Genomic DNA, 22,182 nt, shown 5'->3' with positions numbered 1-22,182 from the left:
TTTTCACTTGTGCCCTGTGATAGGACAAGGGGCAATGGATACAAGCTGGAGCACAGGAAGTTCCACCTCAACATGAGGAAGAACTTCTTTACTGTAAGGGCTCCAGAGCCCCGGAACAGGCTCCCCAGGGAGGTTGTGGAGTCTCCTACCTTGGAGACTTTTAAGACCCGTCCGGACGCGTTCCTGTGTGACCTGCCTTAGACTAGATGGTCCTGCTCTGGCAGGGGGGTTGGACTCGATGATCTCTGGAGGTGCCTTCCAACCCCTAACATTCTGTGATTCTGTGAAAAGGCAAGTGAAAGCTGCTCCTGAAGTATTTGTACCATGAGTCTCCAATACAAAGTATTGTTTCATTTTAAAACAACGCTCCAGGAAATTTTTACCACAGTTTTAAAATTTGAATTGGACCCATGCTACACAAATAGGAATTACTTTGGCAAATGATATAGGAAGAATTTAAGGGCATCTTTCATGTGCTTTTGCAATAAGACTATAAACTGAAATGGCATGAAACCAGCACATCTAATTGGCATGAAGCTGTACAATCCATTATTGCCCACCTCTGGCATTATAAAGTCATGAGCTATACTCCAAAATGTCAGCAGCGCTTACAAAAGAAGCAGTGTTACTGTGTTTGAACAGAGGAGACCCATGTGGGTCAGGGCAGGACCTACCAGCCAGCACTGATCCCATCACCCCAGCCAGGAACGTGGCAGCAGGGCAGCTCCAGACCCAGGCACTGGGCATCTCCCTGGGGACAGGGATGGGCCAAGGATGGGCTGGGAAGTGGGTGGGCCCTCTAGGCAGGTTTTCCACCCACTGTTCAGACCAAGTTCTGTTGCCTATTGTGAATATTCCCTATTTGTTGAATTTCAGAGTAGTTACTGAACCTCTGCAAAGAAAACAGTCAATAGACCTTGGGATATACAGTCTGAACCACCAATCTACAATTACTCATAAACAAGCTGCCTGTTTTGTCTCATAATTTGTTGGTATTTATAAGAAAAACTTGCTATTCTGGGGTTGCTGTGGTCACTTTTCTGTTTCCTAACACAATAATGAAATAGAGACCAATTATTAAAACAGTAAGTATGTGGTTGATGGGTGGCTAATGAAGAGAATTACAGGTTTACTCTTGGCAGTATTCATAGCACATGATTCTGCTCCAGATTGAATAGATACAAACATCAGAGTCCTGTTAATAATGCACAAATTCAACCATGTGCATTGCTTGAGGTTACACAGTGCCATGCCACAGCATTCAGAAAAAACTAAAGCACTTAAAATGAAATTGCTAATATTACAATATTGCACCCAGATTCTGTTTTAGAATAATAGCAACCTTGTGCTCTTCCCTGTCTCTTCTGGTACTCTGTATCCCCATAGCATCAATCCATTTCTTCATTAACAACATCAAATAAACAGCACCAAAGTTTTTGCTCTACTTGGTGACTTTGTCAAAAGGAAAACGGCATTATTTTTGCACATTAGGTAATATGTATTTATGTATATTTTGCTGAAGTTTAAGTATAGACTTATGTGTCCCAAAGCACAAAAAAATACCACCCAAAATATATGTTCCAGATGTACATATATGCTATATCATGTATCATCATTATTTCAAGCCATGACAGATCCTTTCTTCTAAAAGGATATTCTACAGGATCCACAGCAAGACTGAGGATCACCAGAAATCACAGATTTCCTATGGACATGTGTTCCATGGTCTTATGGCCTCATTACACTAAACTCTGGTTCCTTTCATGGTCCACATAACCTCCATCTGACTCTCCCCTAAGGCAAGGCATTCTGCTCTCCCTCATATTACTTAGCTCACTACATGTTATTTTATTCTTCCTGTTCCAGCCTGTTTCCTCAAAATCTCTTGACTGCAAAATGCTGCTACTTCTTGTGTTCCCTAAATCCTGGCTGGAGAAGAGACAGCATGGTCCGTGGTTGGTGGTGGCTGATATGTATATTTATGAAACAGCCAACAGACCACTCAGTCAAGCCACAACGTAGGTTTATTTGCCTTATGCAGCTACTGTTCTTTCAAACTGTATATGAAACTAATGGATTTCATGCCTTTAGTCCTCCATAAAATTAAATTGAAAGCAGTTAATCGATTTAAAAATTATTTAGAGGTAGCTAATGGAGAGCGAGACTAGAGTGCTGAAGCTAGTTATCTGCTCAGGTCAGATACCTGGAATGTTACGTTAAAACTTAAGTATCTACCCTTAGGGACCACTATTTTAAAAATGTAGCTTGAATTTCTGTTAAAAATGGGAGGACAGACACTAAAAAAAGAATCTGGAAGACAACAGTAGAAAGATACTACGGTGTCTCCAACTTTTCTTGTCGTTTACAAAAGCTAGAAAAGGTGATTCCTTTCCATTCTTATATAAAGTATTTTGAAGATTAGATGAAGTTTTACACTTTACATCCTGAAAAGGGCTGGAGAGCTGGAGTATGAAGATTCAAGCACTATCATTTTCAAAGAAAATTAAACAACAAAAATATGTGTGACAAGATTAAAAAAGAAATGCAAACAGACCCAGCCTTATCACACCACCATACCATGATTCTGGACTTACAGCTGTCAGAAACTGCACATCCACACAGGGGTTGTTATACTGCTACAAAAGGCACTTAAGTTAGATTCTCTCATTTTTGTACCTCCTTACTAACCAAGATCTGCTGTCCTAAGCAATTATCAGTCTTCATTTTTCTTTACTTTCTTGAACTTACAGATGTCATGGTTTATAGAACACTTAAATTAGTTAACTACAGAAAGTGATTAATACACTACAGTAAGTATAGTTACTATACTACAGTTAACACAGTAAATCTGAATATGGCCCAGTGTGACTGATTTTTGAGTGTTCCTGTTTGTTAATGCAGTTTTAACATTCTTGCTTTACACTATGCCTAGTGAAGAACAGGAACACAGTTCCTATTTGAAGAAATCATTGCTCTGGTGATTAGAAAGAATCTTATTTTTCCAGATTAGATGTGCTGTTCTTGTGCCAGCATTGTTTTTCTGTTTTAAGACCCTCCTCCCACATACGCACATTTTTCCTCATCCAACATTTATAGATAGAAATCCCATATGCTTTCATTATTCTTCTTTGCTAGGCTACCAGCCTATATACAACCATCACTCGTAAAATAGGCACTTCTGAGTCCTCAGCTGGAATCCTGTTTACAACCTCTGTCTCTTGTTTTCAACACAAGTGGATTCCAAAAAGAGCCAGTGAACAAAAGGCCAGATATGAAGGGCTGATGATCCTAGTCATTTTTCTGTAATTGCTGCATTTCTGTTGGCTTTTCCTCTGTATGAATGGACTCAGGTCTTTGAACAATGATGTTAATGTTTTCCTATCTCTATTAGAAATGAATGCAAACATTTGCCATTTTCATTGTCATAGCAAACTAACTTTTTCCTGTCATTCCATGACTGACTAAAACACTCAAGTTTTTCTCCTTCTATTGCTGCTTCTAATTTATGACCATTTATTCTGTATTGGATTTTAAAAAAAGAACTCTTACTTCAAGAACATTGTGTTTTTATCCTGTTTCTATTCCTTCTATTTTGAAGAGTATCCTGTTCTTCCTGTAGAAATAATATTCAGTACTAAAATCAGGCATGCAAACATTACCTTTGTAGTAAATTAATGAAATAGAGTGGTGAAGAATTGCTGATCTTACACAAGATTTCTGCATTTGGGGGTGTTGTGTTTCTTTGGAGCTCTTAGAAAATAGACTATGCCCTATTTGCATTGTGCTTACTTTTTGGGGTTTTGTTTATAAGAGGTTATGTAGCTGAACCAGAAATACTTTAAACCTTGGATCATTCAGCTTTGGGATCCTATTAATATAATAATACATAATAGATTATGTTTTTATGTAAGACCATATTGGCAAGCTACTTTTTGTTTAAGGAAAACATATTGGTATTGATTTTGTGGAATCAGGTATGCTAGAAGAAAAATCCAGTTAAAACCAAAAATGACTGTAAAGGATACAGGGATCCAGTATTTGGACTATGAAAATGTAAACAGAGTGTTTTATTTAAGATAACTAACTCTGAGTGTACCAGGGAAAGGGTAAAACACTAATGGCTCCTAAGGGCCCTCTTTAACCTAAGTACTGCTTCTTAGCTCTGACCTTGAGGTTTTTACCAGAACAGCTCTATGAAATTCAAAAAAAAATGAGAAAAATGCTAAAACTGCATGTACTGCAAAAAGAGGAAAAAAGCTAGATGAGAGATAGAAGTGTTCAGTAACAGCAGTAGCATCTGCAAAAAAAGGATTGTCCTGACATCAAAAACTACAGGAGGAATTAAAAAACACCTAGGAAAAAAACAAACAAAAAAACCCAACCAACCAAACAAAAAACCTCCAGGGTGATGCTATCTTTTTCTTTCTTGAGAGTATCAAAATGTTAGTGATCTTTCTCATTTACTCTCAAAAGTAGCAGTGCAAATTTATTCGAGAAGCTAAAAAACAGGTTTCGTGCTGCTGAACAACTTCAGGACATGAACGGACCAAAAAGCACTAAGAACATTTCAAGATTCAGAAGCAACCAGGTACTCAAAACGCAAACTGAGAATAAAAAGATGGTGGAATGGATTTCAAAAGAAACAGAGAAAACACAGAAACAGCACTATAACAACAGTAAAGGTTGTTGGAATGTAAAAAAAAAAAAAGAAAGAAAAGGAGTAAGAAGTACAACATAAAAAGCCCTGGAATAAGAATTTGTCATTTGACCAGGGGCAAGAGGCAGTGCACTTTCACTTTGGACCTCCAGGGAAGCTGGAGGGCTCCTTTCATTGCCTTTTGTGAGGGCTGTATGTGAGTCTGCATTGCCTGAGATAGACAGAGACGACAGTTTGGGTGATGTTGTGATCCTTGGTTTATGGAACAGGCTGCCCAAACAGTAGTCAGGAAAAAATTGTTCTATTTTAAATGTATGAAGCTAAGAATAAACATCCATACCCTGGTGACTCACACCTTTATTACACCCCCTTCAAAATCACAAATGGGTTTTCTAACCTGAAGTGCAAGCATGCAGCCACAGCTAATCAGCTTTGCAAAAAAATCAATTGGAAAGTGCCAATCCTTTCAACGGTGCCTAGGGCCTATCAACTCTTTTCCCTCTTGGGTTCCCCAACTGCTTCTGCTCTTCGTTGTGATTATACAGGGACAACAGCACAAGAGCATGTGTCCTGCACTGCAGTACTTCACACCAGAGAGGTCCCTTATTCTGTTGGCCCTTATCTCTAGGAGTAACTCTATCAGATCTTAATGAATATTAAGCAAAGCTGCAAACCAGGTAAAGGTGTCTCCATGTTCTCCTGAGCCGAGTGCTGGTCAGCTCTTCCGTGGTGATGAAGTTTTATGCTCCCCTTCCTATTATTTCAAAGCACAGCTACAGCAGGTATTCACAAGTTTGCATTCAGAAAGACAAACAGGTCTTTAATTTATAAGGCACGAGAGATGATGGTGCCAAGTCTGATTTCTACACATATGGGCCCTTGAAATATCTGTTCTGCTATCAAACTTCTTGCTTTTCTTTGAACTACTGTGTAACAGTAAGAAAGGTGGCCAGTATTCCTTTTAGACTGTAAGGAATGTAGAATAATTCTGCCTCTGAGTAATAACTCACTTCTCACTTAAAAAAAAAAAAAAAAAAATTTGGTCGTAAACTGAATTTTCCCAGTTTTACTTACAGCAGTTGGGTTTCATTATGACTCTGTCTGAGAGATTAAAGACCCTTCTCCAGCTTAACAGTATTAACAAAAGAGCACTGTACAGACTTGCACAACAACCCTCACAAAAGCATGGAGATCTAGTTGTTCTGTTAAAGAAGGCCAAGGCAGTTTAAAAACCCCACAGGTTTATGCTTTTTTGGTCCATCTATTTCAATGATGTCATGCTGACCACCATTCCTTTTTTTGCCAGTGTTTTTAAACTCTGTGGTAGCAACACTACCAGGTAGACATGAGGAGTGGTTTTAATTGAGGCATCAGCATTCACTTACTAAAATATGAATGACTTAGTCACCCCTAGACTTGTCATACCCTAGCTCAGGTACTAAGAGAACTCTCTTGCATGAATAGCTGAGCCGCAGATTAGGAGAGAATAAAAATTATTTTCTTACCTACTGTATACATTTCAGTGATCAGGAATGAAAATTTAAGCCTTTGAATTCTTGAGAGCCATAAAGACCTGTACCAGTAATTTTGTTTTAGAGACAGACTTTCACATCCACCATCACTGAATAGTCAGTGACTGGATTCAAGTATGAATCTTAAAGACCAAACTAGTGTGATGATTGGTATAAAAAAAAATAGAAGGAGTGAAACACATTTAAGCGTGTCTGACAAAACACGAGGTAGGCAAGGGAAAGACAGGCTTGTCGGGTTTTTAGCCACAAAGGACTGGCTGGTTTCAAGATTGTCTCTGTCACAGTCATCCTGTCTGATGTCAGGCTGATCACTGATGCTTCTCTGCTCTCCCTGCAGTAAAATGGGCGTTGTTAACAATGCCCATTTCTGTATGTAGAGATTATAACGTAATTTGAGAGCTATGGGTGTAATTTGTTCTGTTAGTTTGTGGAAAGATTGAGGGCTTTTTAACTCGAGTAGAAATTAGCAATACTATGGCCTTGCCACAGCCTGTTGCATTTAGAGACGGGGCTGAAGGGGTCACCTATTCCTAATCCAGCTGCAATGCTAGAAAATCTAGGTGCTCTCAGGTATTTGTTATTATCCATCAGCTGAAGGTTACTGTCACCACAGGTTAGCTAAGGGATAGGGTAGATAATGGAGTTTCTGCACTCTAGGACTGCCTATATTAGCTCAAATAACATTTTGAGGTATCTTAAGAATTTATGCTAAAGTGAAAAGGAATATATGTGCTTTTATTTTTACCAGGTGAGCTGGGAGTTAAGGAAGATTAAGTGCCTTGTAATTATTTTCAATGGAAATACAATGAGCCCCTGAAGGGATGCACGCCTGCCTGGGAAATCTCTCCTCTAACCTCCCATTTTTCAATAAGAATTGTGTATACAATTTGAAAGCACCAACTTTTGTTATAGGGTTTTTTGTTTGTTTGTTTTGTTTTGTTTGTGTTTTTTTTTTTTTTTTTCCAATCAGAGCAAATTAGTTCCTATATCTTGACACCCTTATGTATCTAAAAGACAGGTATCTATGGCATAATTAATATACCTCAACTGCTTAAGATCACTAATCAATATATAAATTATGTCCTATTTTCCTTTTTTTGCAAGAAAAGATAGTAATTGAGCCAAAAAGGCCCAGATATATATCTCATCTTTTAAAAATTACACAGGGGAAAAAAAAAAAAAAAAAGAGGTTTTTTTTTTGTATCCAGCAGAATAGTTTTGTGGGTTTGATCTAAATATTTTTCAGTTAATTTGAAGGTCTCCAACTGACTATAATGGGACTTCTGCGCTGCATGAATCAAAAAGGGAGCTCACAAAGTGTTAGATGACAGCAAGTATTCTACTGAGATTAGTAGAAAATATCTTTTTCAGAAAAGAGTATATTCAAGAAGCGTGCACTTCTATCACCAATAATTCTAGTATATGTCTCAATCTCCAAATTATACAATGTGTACAGTTAGCAAAATTACTCTGTATTATGTGCCCCGCTTTGATTGCCTTTGATTTCTCAGGGAATTTACCCAGAGACAATTGCTTGTTCTTTCTTGGTGGTCAGAATTACCAATTTAATCACTGAGAAGATGTTTTCTTTGGACTTGTGAACTTTCAAAAATCCCTCAAAATTATATGGTAGGTAAATATAGCACCTCAATTAAGGCATATGAACAAATTAATTTCTAATTCAGAGAAAACCTCTGTTCTCTTGTTGGAGTAGGGAAGAATATATCTTAACAAAACAAGAAAAAAAAACCCTTGGCCTAATATCCAGAAATGTTTTTACTGGGATAGCTGAATAAAACATCAGGCTTCTTCAGCAAGTAACAGCTTCTGACTACTCCCTGATGGATGTGCTTGAAAGCAAATGCTCATCCTTTGCTTACTGACAAAGGTGACCCTTTGATATTCAGAGCACTTGATGCTGACAATCAAACCCTGAAATATGTGTGTGAATTTTATATGCTATATAAAAGTGTGTGTGGTAGAGAGGAAAGTAGGGAGATGCAGAAGGGAATATACAAACAAACACTAAAACAAATGAGAACCCACATTCAGATTTAAATGAAGACTTAAGAAGGAAATTAATTCACATCCACAGGTTTAGTTAATCTATTTGCATGCCTGGATCATCTAGTTCCACAGTTCAGAAGCGGGGGAAAGGAAAAAATATCTCCATGCTGTCATGTTCCCAACTTTGTTTCTAAACAAAATTTTATGTTGTGTAAACAGATAATTAAGGATTTGTGTGAGACAGCAGGTACAGTCTAAAAGGCTGTACATTTAATCTCAGCAGGACCTGCTTGAGGAAGACAGCTCAAGTAGGAATATGTTTACAGGAAACCTTAGCCAGAGCTACCATTGAGTAGATTCTTCTTTCAAATGAGTATTGCTGAAAAGTCCATCAGTCAGGATGTGAGGGGACAGCTCCCATGACTGGAGTGCTGCAACAGAAGGATGTAGGTCCTTTAGAAAGGCCAGTCTAGGAAGGCAGGGAGGTAGATTAGCAAAAGATAGCTCAGGCAGATGGGAGTTTTGCTTTGGAACAAGTGAAATATCCGTCAAGAACTTGTGGATAAGAGGACAGACCAACACAAGACATCTCTGTAGGCACGTGTTAAAGACTGCCTGCTCAAAGAGATGAAGTAGATGAAGCCTTCTATAGACAGATGAAGGAAACTTTATGATTGCAGGGCATAGTACTCATGGGGGACTTTAATCATTCTGATGTTTGCTGGAAGGGCAATATGACTGTGTGCAAGCAACCCAGGTTTCTGTAGGATGTCATAAGACAATTTCTTGACCCAGGTGATTGATGAGCTGACCAAAGGATGCATTATGTTGGAGTAATTACTTATAAATAAAGAACTGCTCAGTGATCTGGAAGTGCAATTCACCTACAGGCCCCAAAGATCTTCAAACCTAGCAGAAAATCCTGGTGGAGTGAAGCATTATCCACAGTGAAGAAACCCCAATAAATTACGAGCCTTTTAAGCAAATTGGACAAACTCAGTTCTGTGGGGCAACACTGGATGCATCTAAGGATGCTGATTGCATATTTTCTTTTTATAGTGTCTGGAAAGTCATAGTCATTGGGGCAGTTTCTTAAATTCTGAAAATGGGAAAAGTCACACCCATTCTAAAGAAGGGCAAGAACAATCTAGGAACTAGAGACTGGCCAGCTGTACCTTAGTTCCAGGGAAGGTTATAAAGCAAATCCATTCGGAAGCTAAATCCAGCTACATAAGGAAGAAGAAGGTGATTTGGCACAAGCAACATGTATTTAGTAGCGAAAATTAATGCTTATCTGACCCAACTGCCTTCTGTGATGGCACAGATGGCACTGTGGACAAGTAGAGAGCAGTGGATATTGCATGACTTTAGCATGGCCTTTGACACAATCTTCCATAGTGCCCTGACAGAGAAATGAGTGAGATATGGACTGGAAAAGTGTCTAACAAGGTGGGTGGAAAATTGGCTGGATAGTCAAGCTCAAAAGGTTGTGATCTGTGGTATGAAGTTTGACTGGTAGCTGATTACTACTGATGTTCCTCAGGTGTTGATACTGGGGGGTCAGCATTGCATAATGTCTTCATTAATGACTCAAATTATGGAATGGATCCTCAACAGTTTGGCAAATTATAAAAAAATGGAGATTGCTTGGGTGAAGTTTTCTCAGTATTTAAAAGATAGAGCTGCTCTCTGGAGGGATCTCAACAGCCTGTGGCAATGGACTGGTGGAAAGCTCATGAAGTTCAGCACAAAGTCCTGCATCTGTGCTGGAATAATCCCTTTCAGTAGTACAGGCTGGGTAGAAAACAGTTCTTCAGTGAAGTGTCTGGGCATTCCAGTAGACAAGAAATTGAACATGAATCAGCAGTGTGTCCTTACTGACAAGAAAGTCAACTGTTTTGTTTTAGCTAAAGTAGATTGAGACTGTTGATTAGAGGCCATTGATCATTCTCCTCATCTCAGAGTTTGTGAGAATATAACTGGAGTACAGTATCTAGTTTTACCCCTCCTTTGTACAAGAAAGACATTAACATGGTGCAGTGAGTTTACAGAAGGGTCACCAGGAGGTTTAGAGGGTCTGGAGTATATGATGTGTGAAGAGAGGAGAGAGAAATGGCTTTGTTTAGAAAGAAAAGAAGGCTTATTGTTGTGTACAGAAACCTACCAGGAGGGTGTGGAGAAGGCAGTGTGAGGGAAGGCAGTGACAGGATGAGAGGCAATAGACACAAACTGCAATGAGGGAAATTCTGATTAGATATTAGGAGGGGAGAAGAAAGAGAGAGAGTTAAGCCCTGTGAGAAGTGCCAGAGAAGCTGTGGAATCTCCATCACTGGAAATACACAAAACTTGACCAGACACTGCCTTGAGCAACCCGCTGTAAGGGGACCTGCTTTGAGGAGGGAGTCAGACCAGACAGCCTCTCAGGGCTTCTTCCAGCCTGAATTATTCTGTGACCCTATCTGGCAGGAGCAATACTCAGTCCCAGGCTTCAGGTAATGGTTCAACTTCAACAGTGCCTGTCTAGGAATGTGCGCTCATTTTCACTGGAGAGCCTGGAACTATTTTGGTGAGAGTACTTGTGTCTACGCTCTCCCAATTATATCCTATCTAGTATTCATGAAATAAAAGAATTCTCTCCAGAGCACATATAATTGGAGTGATCCCCTCAGTCTAAATAATCTAAAAGGAAGTTTTCATAAAATATTTTCTGAAGGTAGAATAATAGATGTTTGCATGAGGTGAGTTTATCAGGTGAATGGTGTAGGTCCTGACAGCCTTTGTTACTTAGAAGTAGCACAGGTTCACACCAGTTTACCATGAATATACATGCAAAGGTTTGCATCCACGGGGCATTCATTCTTTGCCTGCAACCGCCTTGGCAGTTATTATTCTCTTTGTATACAGGAAATTTTGTGAGGAATTTGAGAAGTCACAAGCAGCATAAACTCTGCTTTAAGCAATTGACTTGAAATGTGTAAAACCACAGGAAAAAAAAAAAAAACATGGAATGGAAAGAAACTATGAACGCTTTTACACCTCTGTTTGCATGCCCTTTAAATCCTCTGCTGGTGCCCTGATCAGCTTGATTGCAAGGGCTGCTAGGTGGGAGGAAGCATGTCATAGAGCCAACGGTACAGTTATACTGTTTGGTTCCATCTTTTAGGGAGAACTTAACCTTCCATTAGTGATAACACGATGCTGAACACTAGTTATACAAATGACTTAACTTGATGTTGCCTTCCAACATGAAGATATAGTATGGGCAAAGCTGACAAACATGCTGAGGATGACTGAATGATCAGTATGTGAGCCTGTGTGGGACAGTAAAACCTTCTTTGTTCCAATAGACATCCAAAGGTGAAATACTGCTTGACGTTTCACAAAGAAACAAAACAACAAGTGGGGCCAGACAGATGATATTCCTATACAGAGAGGCCATTCCAGCTGAGCTCTTCTGGAGCCCGGCTCTGTACAACACGGCGTACGCAAGCTGGAGATGGAAGGACTGCAGACTTCATTGATTGACATGACACCAAAATAAACAACTCTGAAAACAGTGGGAAAGATAGTTCTAGCATAAACATTTGCTGATCTGTTTTTCCCACTCTCCTTTAATGTGTGTTTTTAATTTCCAGCTCACTCAGTATTTTATCTCTTTACAACGTTTGTTGTTCTGGGCGGGGTATTTTTTTGTGAAATTACAAAACAATAAAGGATTGATATTTTTCCTTTCTCCTTTTCTTTTGCAGGGTGATTCTTCCCTTTCCTTCATCTGCCATCTCAGACTTTCATAACTACAAGCTTCACTGAATCCTGAAGTACTTGCAAAGTGCATGCTGAGGTTTGTTTCACCCCACTAATGGTGAAAGCAAGCCACAGTCTGCATTAGCACATACGGATCAACAGTAGGTACTCACATCACAACACATTATCAGCTTGTGTTTTGAAATGTTACACTGACTGGCCACAGTTCTTAATCTGCTGCTGCCCCACTGTGAACCTATGTCCACCAGTGGGAGAAATGTCAGCAAAAGGGAGACATAAGTTTCATGTAATAAAGACTTATCTCTAAGATTTATGGTTTAATTTTTTGGTGAGCCAACTGTAAACAACAAATAGTGGGGTAACAACAGTTCTTTGCCTTGAGCCTGAAAGAGAGCTTTTTTTTTTCCCTTAGCCATTGCTCGCCTGCAAGTTCTATATTCATGATACTGAAGCTTTATAGTGAGGACTTTACCATGCTATACAAACAAATAAGAAAGTGGTAATCACAGCTCCGAAGACCAATGATCTAAGTAATCCAGAATAAAGCATGAACATCACCTGTAGTCTCTCCTTGGGGTAGAAAATTTACGTTTTCTGTTGCTAGAAGACTAGGGGCACAAAATTCAGAAAGACCTGCAGACTGCTAACAAGAGTAGGACAGGATGATCTGTGAAAAGATGTGGTCCAAAGTGGAAGCCCTGGTATGAGCGAGTTATTAGCATACAGAAAACAAGATTGTTTAGTTCAGGATACAAAAAATGAAAAATGAGAATTAACAGAAATACTGGCCTGCGGGTCCCAGAATTTGCTTGCTTCTCTGGGTGGAATGGGAGGAAGTGGAGGAGGTTGTGCACCATCAGACTGTAAGCACCATCATGAGTCACAACGCAGGAAATGTGGCATGTTTGTAAGGTTCTTATATTGTGTAATATATTTGGATGCAAGGCTGATGCCAAATAGATTCGCAAATACGATGACCATAAACATTAACCACGATATATTTCTTGCTTTTTCATTCATCATCTTCATGAAGAATATTCTTGACCATACCACTCATTTCTCACTATCTCCTTTCTCAGCCCCCATGTGATGGTTTAAAATCTGCAAGCTGTTTCTGGATTGTTGTCTTGGGCCTCTAACCGCCCAGCTGTCCCTCATTTCAGAGTTATCTCTATTCCACAGAGAAGTTCTATCAGGGACAGTAAATCTTTCCAAGAGGATATAAGACTAGTGTGTATATTGTGTGCAATTCAATATAGGAAAGAAGGGCACTTGGGAAAGTCAAGTGGTGGGACATAAAATATGAATGACAGATGAGGAATAAAGTAAGTGCAGATGCGCCACGGCATTTGTTCTGCCTTTTAACAGAGTGACAAGTATTCAGCCTATTGAAGTAGGAGGTGAGCTAATAATTGAAATGTAAGGAGGGGGGTAAAATATCTCTTTACTTTTTTAAATCTTGGTTTAGAAATTTCTGACTTTTAGCTGTGCATAAAGTCATTTAACCTCCCTGTACATCAGTTTCCTCATGTGTTAAAGCCTGGTCTTAATGCCTCTTTTCAGTAGAGTAAAACAGCATTGCAATGAACTGATATCGACACATGTAAAGGACCCAGTGACTTTCTTGTGAGGATCAAGGCGGGAGTGCCATGAATGGCCCACAAAAGCCCTATGCCCTGCTAAGAGAGAAGTTCCTCTGCAGAGAGTGGTGCAGACAGCCATTAGTGCTCCCTGAGGACCATAGCTCCTGCAGTGTGCTGGAGGGAGCCTGAGTATGGAAAGACATAAAACCTCAGTCCTCCTCCTTCTCCATGGTAAAGGGTGTGGAGGTCCTCTGAGAGGCACAGCATAAAGTCAAATTTCATATGGACATTTAGCAGTGGAAGACCACTGTGGACTTGCCAGGGACTGGGGTCCATCCCAGAACCTTGTGTACACTGTGGGCGGTGCTGCAACCCACAGAACACCTCAGATTGACTGATGCAACCTAGAGATGACTGATAGCTGTCTTCACTTTTGCTGTGAGCCACTTCAAGCCCAGAAATTGTTCAGGACTGAGAGGTCATTCAGACACTTAAAAGTCTGTCTCTTGGGCTGCCACTTCTTCTGGAAGTAGAGTGCAGAATCTAGACCTGGAAAAAGGATATTTTGAGTATCCAAAAAAAAAAAAAACACAAACCCACAAAAAAACCCCAAACAGCCCAAGACTGTTTTAAGTAATTAGAAGTCACGAGCTGAATCTTTAGTTTTAGGCCTCATAAAGATAACACATAGTCACTGTGTTTGGAATAGGAACCTGAAGGCACAAGGTGTACAGCATAGTGCAAGTTACAAGGTAAACAAAAATACTGAGCAAGTGTTTACGAATAGATCTGCATAAAGGATGATAAAAGTGCATATGAATCAGTTTAGTTTGACTTTTCACATCTTGTTTTTTAGGACAAAACAAGTTTTAATGATAAGTATATAATACTAGTGTACCAAAGAGATGATAAAGTGAAGGTTACTTTTACTAGTTATCATGTCATCCTATTAAAATGTGACACCATTTAACCATTGGAGTAATATGATTCATTACTGTCTCAAATGCTGAAAAAAGCACAGACTGTATTACAGTGATAATAATTTTCCTTGCTTAAATACCTCCTTGTGTGTGCTCACAGACAGGTATTTTTGTCTCACTATGTCACTTAGTCCCACTGCTTTCGATGGCTTCGAGAGATTCTACCTTTTGTTTGATTTGTTGCTGGTGAAATACACTGCAAGGAACTGTTCTGCTTGCCTTCAGAATAGTTGTAGCCAGAAGTAAAATCTGGCAAAAGGAAGAAAAACAGTACTGAAACTATACTGTGATACCACTTAGTTCATCCTCTCCCCTGCCAAAGGAGGATCAACAGTACCTTAAACCACTCCTGACAGGGGAATTTATCTTTCCCAGTGGCTCTTTCAACACCAAACAAAAGGATTCTGGTTTTGCCTACAGTAATGCAGTATCCCTTCAGCTTTGCCAAGCCACATAACAGCAGGACCTTGACTTTATTTTCCTTGAAAAATAGAGTTGTCAGCAGAGGATGATTGTTTATGATAGGTTGTACAGGTAGTAACATCAGATAGCTTCCAGGCGAGCTTACTGCTTGAACTATATGAACATCAATAAGACACAGAAAAAAAAAAAAGTATGCCTGGAAATTTCCTTTGAGTTCCACAGTTGTGCCTGTTGTTATCAGGAAAGCAAGTTGCTCCTTTCCACTGCAGGCTGCCAGAAGCTGTTTCTGGGTTAATGAGTAAGATTTAAGATTTGTTCAGATCTTTCTTTAGACTAAAAGAAAGTGGCATTCTATCCCTTAACATAACAATGATTTGTAGGTTTGTGCTCTAGCAAGACCACTCAGTGATGGATGCCAGTACATGGATTTTATGTAGCCAATGGGACAGCCTTGCAAAGACATCAAGCGCATACAAATGGTAACTATACCTTTGAGTATAATCTTGGAACAGGACAGATTTTTTTCTCTCTTTTGCCCAGGAATATCTGAAAGCCTCTAGGGAATATAGCATATATTTCTATATGCAGCAGCACTACCACTACCCGTGATTTAGAGACGCATTCACCCCAGCCCTTTAAAGTTGTACTAAGCAGCCACAGGTACAACTAGATCTCTTTTAAAATCCAACTCAAATGTTGCAGATTTTGGCTAGGTGGTTGTGATGGGCACATCTGCACTTTGATGCTCATGTAATCCTTTTATTTTATTTTAGGATTGAGTCCCTGCCAAGTGCCATAATTTCTGAACCAGAAGATATCTTCAGGTTAAAATGTCACTGTGCCGATCAATCACACTTCAGTGAATAGCTGTGGTTCACAAGTTATTCAGCAGTGCAATGAATAATTCCAGTCTAGAACTTTTCTGCACATTCCTTACATTATTATGTCTGAAACTAACCAAGACAGGAGGTGTGAATTTCTACGCTTTTTAAAAGGTTTTATTTCATGGATATACAGGAATGAAGTTCAGGAAAACAAGAACTGGATAATAAAATTATGGATCTGGTGTCAGAGCCACAGTATACAATGAAGTTGTATTGATAACACTAGGAGCTTCTTGTTGGCAGTCCAGTGTGATGGAGCACTGTATTTGGGCTGACAGTAAAATGTGTAGCATATGAAACAGGGGACCACTTTTTACTAGCCAACAGTACCCATGGGTACTAAAAAAAGGCTACTTTGTTTTGTCTGTGCTTATGCAATTACCTCATGCAGGATGGAAAGCATTAGGTTCATAGGACATAGAGCATGCAAGGTATGGAGCACAGCAGTGCTCTGGTCCATGACCTGGACAACACTTTAGCATTGTCTTCAGTGCTGCCTGGAGCACTAGCTGCAGAAAGATTACCTTCATTTTTTATTATCTCAGACCTGAACACATCCCCCTTCACTTTTCTTCCCCTTCTGTCTAAAACTATTGTGATATAAATGTAGGTTTTGGAGCATAAATATTTACAGGACTTTACAACTGTAATTTGGGCAGTTTACAGAAATAATGCTGTTAGAAACTTTCGCAACAGAGTTCTTATATATCAGATTTTGATATAAACAATTGAAATAAACATGTTAAATGAAAAGACAAAAGTAAAAAACAGCTGGAGTAGAATTTTTTCCTTGTAGCTTATATATAAATTTTCTTTTTATAATTATGATGTTAATGCCCATCACCTTTAACCAATAAACACAAACCCCCCCAGAAGATCCAGATCTGACATAAACACAGTTCCCCTTTACATATATATATATTGCTATTGTTTTAGAATATTTTCCTGTTCATATTTCTTTATAAGATAATAGACTATAACCAAACATTCTTACAACTTTCAGTTCATATTTAAGGTTAACAATTAGTCCTCTGAGAAAAAATATGCTTCATAAACATGTTCATTATCCTCATTTGCCCACACCAATCAAGTTTAATTGCCGAGTTAAATTGCCTGGTTACCTCAATTTGGAGACATTCAGCTGTTTCTATCATTTATACTCACACCAATACTCAACTTTAATAATAAATGGCTGCTCTTCCATGCCTCTTGGCTAATTGTTCAATTACAAGGGTGTAAGTAGTTCTGGCATTTGAAAGACATGTGAAAGGCCACTTGTGAACAGCCCAGGAACACAGAATCAATGACATTTATAAAATATGTGTTGTTTCTATGCTTTGTAACAGTCAGTGTATTAAAGTACCAAGAGGCAGAAGAACAACTTTTAAAAATAAGATTCACAGTCTTTTTTTTTTTTTTTTCTCTCTCAGCGACTCCAGTTCAAACTTTCTCGGTTTTCTGGTCTAACTAGACCATTTTTAACTATCTCTCAGCAAACTCCTCCTGCAGGAATAACTGCTCCATCATCAGTCCCTCTGAAGCCAGTAGTTTCTGCTCTAATTCTGCAGTGGGGGACTTGAGGCTGAGCAGGTTTCATGTTAAAATTCACAGTGAAAATGACAGGCTGTAGGACTCACCTCAGGACCACATACTCTATCTTTGGAGAAAGAGAGCCCCACTATGCTGACACACTCTCCCTCTCCTACTCCCCCCTTCCCCCCAAAGAGACTGTGAAACAGGAAAATGCATGAAGGACTGCTGCCTTTCCATTTGCTTTGTTTTTTTATTTTTTTTTCATTTGTTTGTTTGCTTTTTTTCTAAGACTCCACATTTGTTAGCTGCTGTTGTTATTTTTTTGTTCTGGTTTGTGGTTTTGGTTTTTTTTTTTTTTTCCTTCACTATGCTCATCTTCTGTTTTTATTTGTGCTTTCTTTAGGTAACCTTTTTTCACCCAACTCCTATTCTCTACCCCCATTTGATGTCCTTTTCCCTCCTCTATCTTGATTCATTTTCATCAAGTTTCCTCTCCTTCCACCTGTCTTTCTAGTTCTTTCCTTTTACTCTTCTGTCTTTTTTTCTTATCCTCTTATCTTCCTTCTCTACATCTCTTTTCTGAGGATTCTCTGCCTTTGGGTTTTTCCTACAGATTGGGCTCAATGGTACCCTTCTTTGAATGCTGATTACTCTGGTCAGAGCTCTATGAGCATTATAGCAGCTGAGTAGCTCTTCATTTCAATCATGCCTCGTAGTCATCTAGCAGGAAAGGAGCGTCGCATCCAGCTTTGACTGACAGCTGATTGGCAGGCAAGAAAAGCAGCCATCACCTCTCACGGGACTGCTGGGAAGCTTGCAGAGGGAGATAAAGTGTCAAACCGCTGTGATCTGCAGCCTTTGCTGAGAGGGTTGAGACATCAGACACAATCCCATTTTAGTTTGGAAAACTAAGCTTTGTTGTTTCTGCTTTGAATGTCATCATCCGTAGCATAATTTCTGCATTCTGCAAGGGAGACTCCCATGGGCTACGGCACCTTGGGCAGTATGGGCTCTCTCCAGGCTAACCACAGGTACACTGGCTCTACAATGCACATAAAGGTGGTTACCTGCATGAGGGTCTGCTGCTCAGGGAGATGGATATTCTCAGAGTTACACTGTGATTTTTTTAATTTTTTTTTTTAATTTTATTACTGTTTTTTACAGACCCTTTTCGAACTGTCAGCATGGTTTGAGCTTAGAAATTTTCAGCTGCCTGTTGCTGCTTAGTGTGTGATCAGTGCACTGCAACTCTTTGTAATAGCGTGGCTTGTGGTATTAAGGTCATGTCACAGAGTCGTCAGTGGTACCACAAAACCTCATCAGAAAGTGGCTGCAGCATTGCTGTGTGCAGTGGGGAATAAAAAGGGAACTGATTGTCTTTTGCTGGGTAGAGAGAATTCTGACCACAATATGGATACTGTGAAACCTAAATATCTTGGACTAAAACCTCTTCTGGTTTATACAGTTTCACTCTAGAAAAATCAATGAGCATGAAGAAAATGCATGTTGCATTTTAAAGCTAAAAATCTGACTTAGACAACCTTATAATCAAGCTGCATTATTTCTAGACAAAAATACAAAGGAAAATGTTTAATGTAATTGTGCATGATTTGCCATAATGAAGAACTTCCTGTTGTTGATTACAATTTGAAGCTGAAGTGTATTAATCTTTCTGCTGAATTACTCCTCAGCAGAAGCTGGGCAGACAGGAAGGTGAACTAAAAGTTGTAGCAGGCATTCTTCTTACCTACTTGCTATTGCTGGCTTTCCAGTACATCTAAAATAAAAACATATGTGCATATGAAAGAACCTTACCTTGCCAACATATTGGTAGTCAGAGCCTGTGTATTCCTCCAACAGAAAGAACTGATTCCACATCCAGCTCCTTTTGGAACGATGGAGGTCTCGTCTGCTGTTTCCAGACAATACCAACACCTTCTCCTTTTCTGGAAAGCCACTAGTCCTTTTGGGTAACGGAGTTAAGGAACTTTGGTGGGGCTGACCAGCCCAAAACAGCAGCCAGAAGCAATGGTAAGTTCTCATCATGGCAACGCAAGGAGGTCCAAATAATGACTTTTTGTCTTGCCCTCAAACTAACCTACTTTACTGCACAGAATCCGATCTCATGTTGTCTTCGCTCTGTAAATAGTCTTTGCAGTCTCAAAGGATCTCTGAAAAGAAAAATAACAAGTACCTTTAAAAATACTAAAAAAGTTAACATTCATCACTACTGCAAATAAGCCCAAAAAGTAGAATAGTAACAATGATTGTTGAAAAGCTGGGCTGTTCCTGGTTCAAAATGTTGCAAGTGGTCTTTCAAATAATCTGAGTCTATACTGAATAGAAGGAAGGAGCCCCAGTGTTTGTGTTTTGGGAGTAGGAGGGAAGAGTTCCCCTTTAACTTCATTTACTTCCATTCATTGACTAAGGCAAACAGGCATTTCTCCTTTTACTGCCTGAACTTGGGGAAGTAACTGATTAGCTTCTGACTGGAGATCTTGATGAGGTTACCTTATTTACATCGAAGAAGGTCTAGCAAGAGTGCACACTGTCCTCCCAGGAGGCATTCTGTTGCTATAGTTATGGGCTGAAGAGCCTGGACTTGGATAACTCAAGGATTTTCCTCTCACATTTAAGCAGTTTTGCATTTGACTTCATTTAGGAAGAGTCAGGTAAAGAGGTTAGTGTAACAAATGTGTGTATTTGTCAATATCTCTCCACACTAGACCTTTCTGGTACTGCATAGGAAGTTAAGTGGACATTTTGGCTTTCTCAGTTACCTCCTGCTAGAATTTTGTACTCAATTTTGGAACTTTAAATATATAGTTAAAAATGTAGATGCTTTCATTAATAACCTATCAGACCAAAACCATTCAGCTAGTTCCTATCTACATGTAGGTTCTTATTAGCTACAGCTTTTTACTATTATTATTAGACATCTGTGCACCTACAAAATAATTATGAAAATGATCTCTCTCTCTGAAGATTGCATGATTTTCATCATGAAGAAAGCTATACATACAATACCACAGTGTAGTGCAAATAGTTCTTCTGTTTTTAAAAGAATTGAAAGCTTCTATTCAGGAAGAAGAAATGGTACTATGTGTCTCAGGTAACCAATCATGCAAAATGCCTACTGAACAATTTTGGAGCATTTTATAATGTACAGAAACCAGAATTAGTTGACAGAAACACTCCACCGCATACGTTTTTCATAAACACCATGTTAAATTTTTAGTCCAAACATCCATAATCTTAAAGAAGGATAATATGATTAATCTTCATTTGGTTTCACACAGATGATCTTTGGAAAAGTGGGGTTTTTTTTGATATTCTGATCAAAACCCAATTATTCTGAATCAGCTCAAAATTCAACACAGCAGCTCTCAGTATTTGTAAATAAAGGTTGTGGACTGACAGCCTGGAATGACTATACTAAATTGAAAAGAGCTTTTTTTTATTTTGTGAGCATTTCACACAACACTACTTGGACCATATTCTATATCAAAGGCCATTTCCCCCCCCTATATTATGTGTGTTTGTTTTTTTAAAGGTGTAAATCAGGCAGAATTTAGCCTTTGAGCTACACTGATGGAGTTAAAGCATTTACAATGCCTTGGGCTAGCCACTCTTCTGGTTGCGATTGTTCTTAGTAATAAATTGTTTAAAATAACCTCCAGTCTCTTACAGTTCCTCTTAGTAAATCATTTTCTATAAAGAAATACCACTTACTTAGCTCTTAGATGGATAGCAGGTAATGGAACAGGGCTGTTCAAACAATATTGTTTTACAGCTTCACAAGCTAAAATACTGCAAAAAGGTAACTTCTGGGCTACAAGGAGTCAGGTTTCTAGAATTAGGGGGAAGAATGGAAAAGGTACCACACATTCTGAGCCAGTATAGTTTCCTCTAGAGAAGACGGAAGGTTTCTAGTTAGCTCTCATTAATGCCAGTGAACTTTCTGTAAGTAAAACCAACTCCACCCTGCAGACCATGGGAGCTGTGTCCGCCTAAGTCTTTGAGTGTTGTGAAATAGGCACAGACTGGGAGGCATATACACATATAGAATCATAGCAGGGTTGAGGCTGGAAGGGACCTCTAGAGGTCATCTGGTCCAACCTCCCTGCACAAGAAGGGACATCTCACCTAATTACACATACATGTGGACATACACACAGAGATACAACAGCAAGAACAGAGTCGCTACTCACCACAAGCCGACCTGCACAGAGAAGGAAGAGAAGAAGCCAGTGTGACTAAGCTTTGTAAGGTATTCAGCAATTGCCTTCAGGGCGATTCACGGACCACCAGCAAGCAAATGGGCAGATCACTAGAGGTGGGACACAGGCAGATTGAGGCACTGGGCTAGGGAGAGCTGAGGTGGTTTTAACTCTCTCCCAGTTTACAGCCTCTTCTGTACCCTTCTGACCTGTGTAGGGTCTTGTCCTTTACGGCTCTGCCAGCACCAACTCTAACCCCCAGCTCTGAGTGGAGTCTGTTCTGGTGGGCACCTTCCCTCCTGTAATACAAAAGAGGAGATTGTCTCACACACTATTTTTGCCTTCCATTTTCTTGCCAGGTTGCTTTGAGGGAAGGTTGGGGCCTGCCCAGGTGAGTCAGTTAATGCCCTGGGCAGTGGCCACCAGCCGTGGCAAAGTGGCCATGTAACAAAGAGCACGCCCACCATGATCTGTGCTTGCGGTGCAGATGTGGAAAGACAGGTGAGACGGCAGCTCTGGCTGTGTGCAAGTGGCTCTCCTTATTGGAGACGTGAAGTCTGAGGCAGGGAGCACAGCACATGAGCAAACCTATCATTTT

The 22,182-nt window shown here is 39.5% G+C and overlaps 1 protein-coding gene across 1 annotated transcript in view; it reads right to left on the bottom strand.

Annotated features, from left to right (window-relative positions):
• Positions 1-19,539, bottom strand: part of LOC103777177 (cadherin-6) — a 48,058-nt gene extending 28,519 nt beyond the window's left edge. Inside the window, exon 1 of the mRNA XM_008944719.1 lies at positions 19,180-19,539. Within this exon, the coding sequence (XP_008942967.1) occupies positions 19,180-19,410 (231 nt within the window). The 5' untranslated portion in view covers positions 19,411-19,539. The remainder of the gene's footprint in view (positions 1-19,179) is intronic.
• Positions 19,540-22,182: the final 2,643 nt, after the last annotated feature.

The sequence above is a fragment of the Merops nubicus genome, unplaced genomic scaffold (genome assembly GCF_000691845.1).
Source record: "Merops nubicus isolate BGI_N331 unplaced genomic scaffold, ASM69184v1 scaffold8297, whole genome shotgun sequence".
NCBI classification, from domain to species: Eukaryota; Metazoa; Chordata; class Aves; order Coraciiformes; family Meropidae; genus Merops; species Merops nubicus.
Note: the sequence above shows the minus strand (reverse complement) of the source record. Positions and strands in the feature narration are given on the sequence as shown.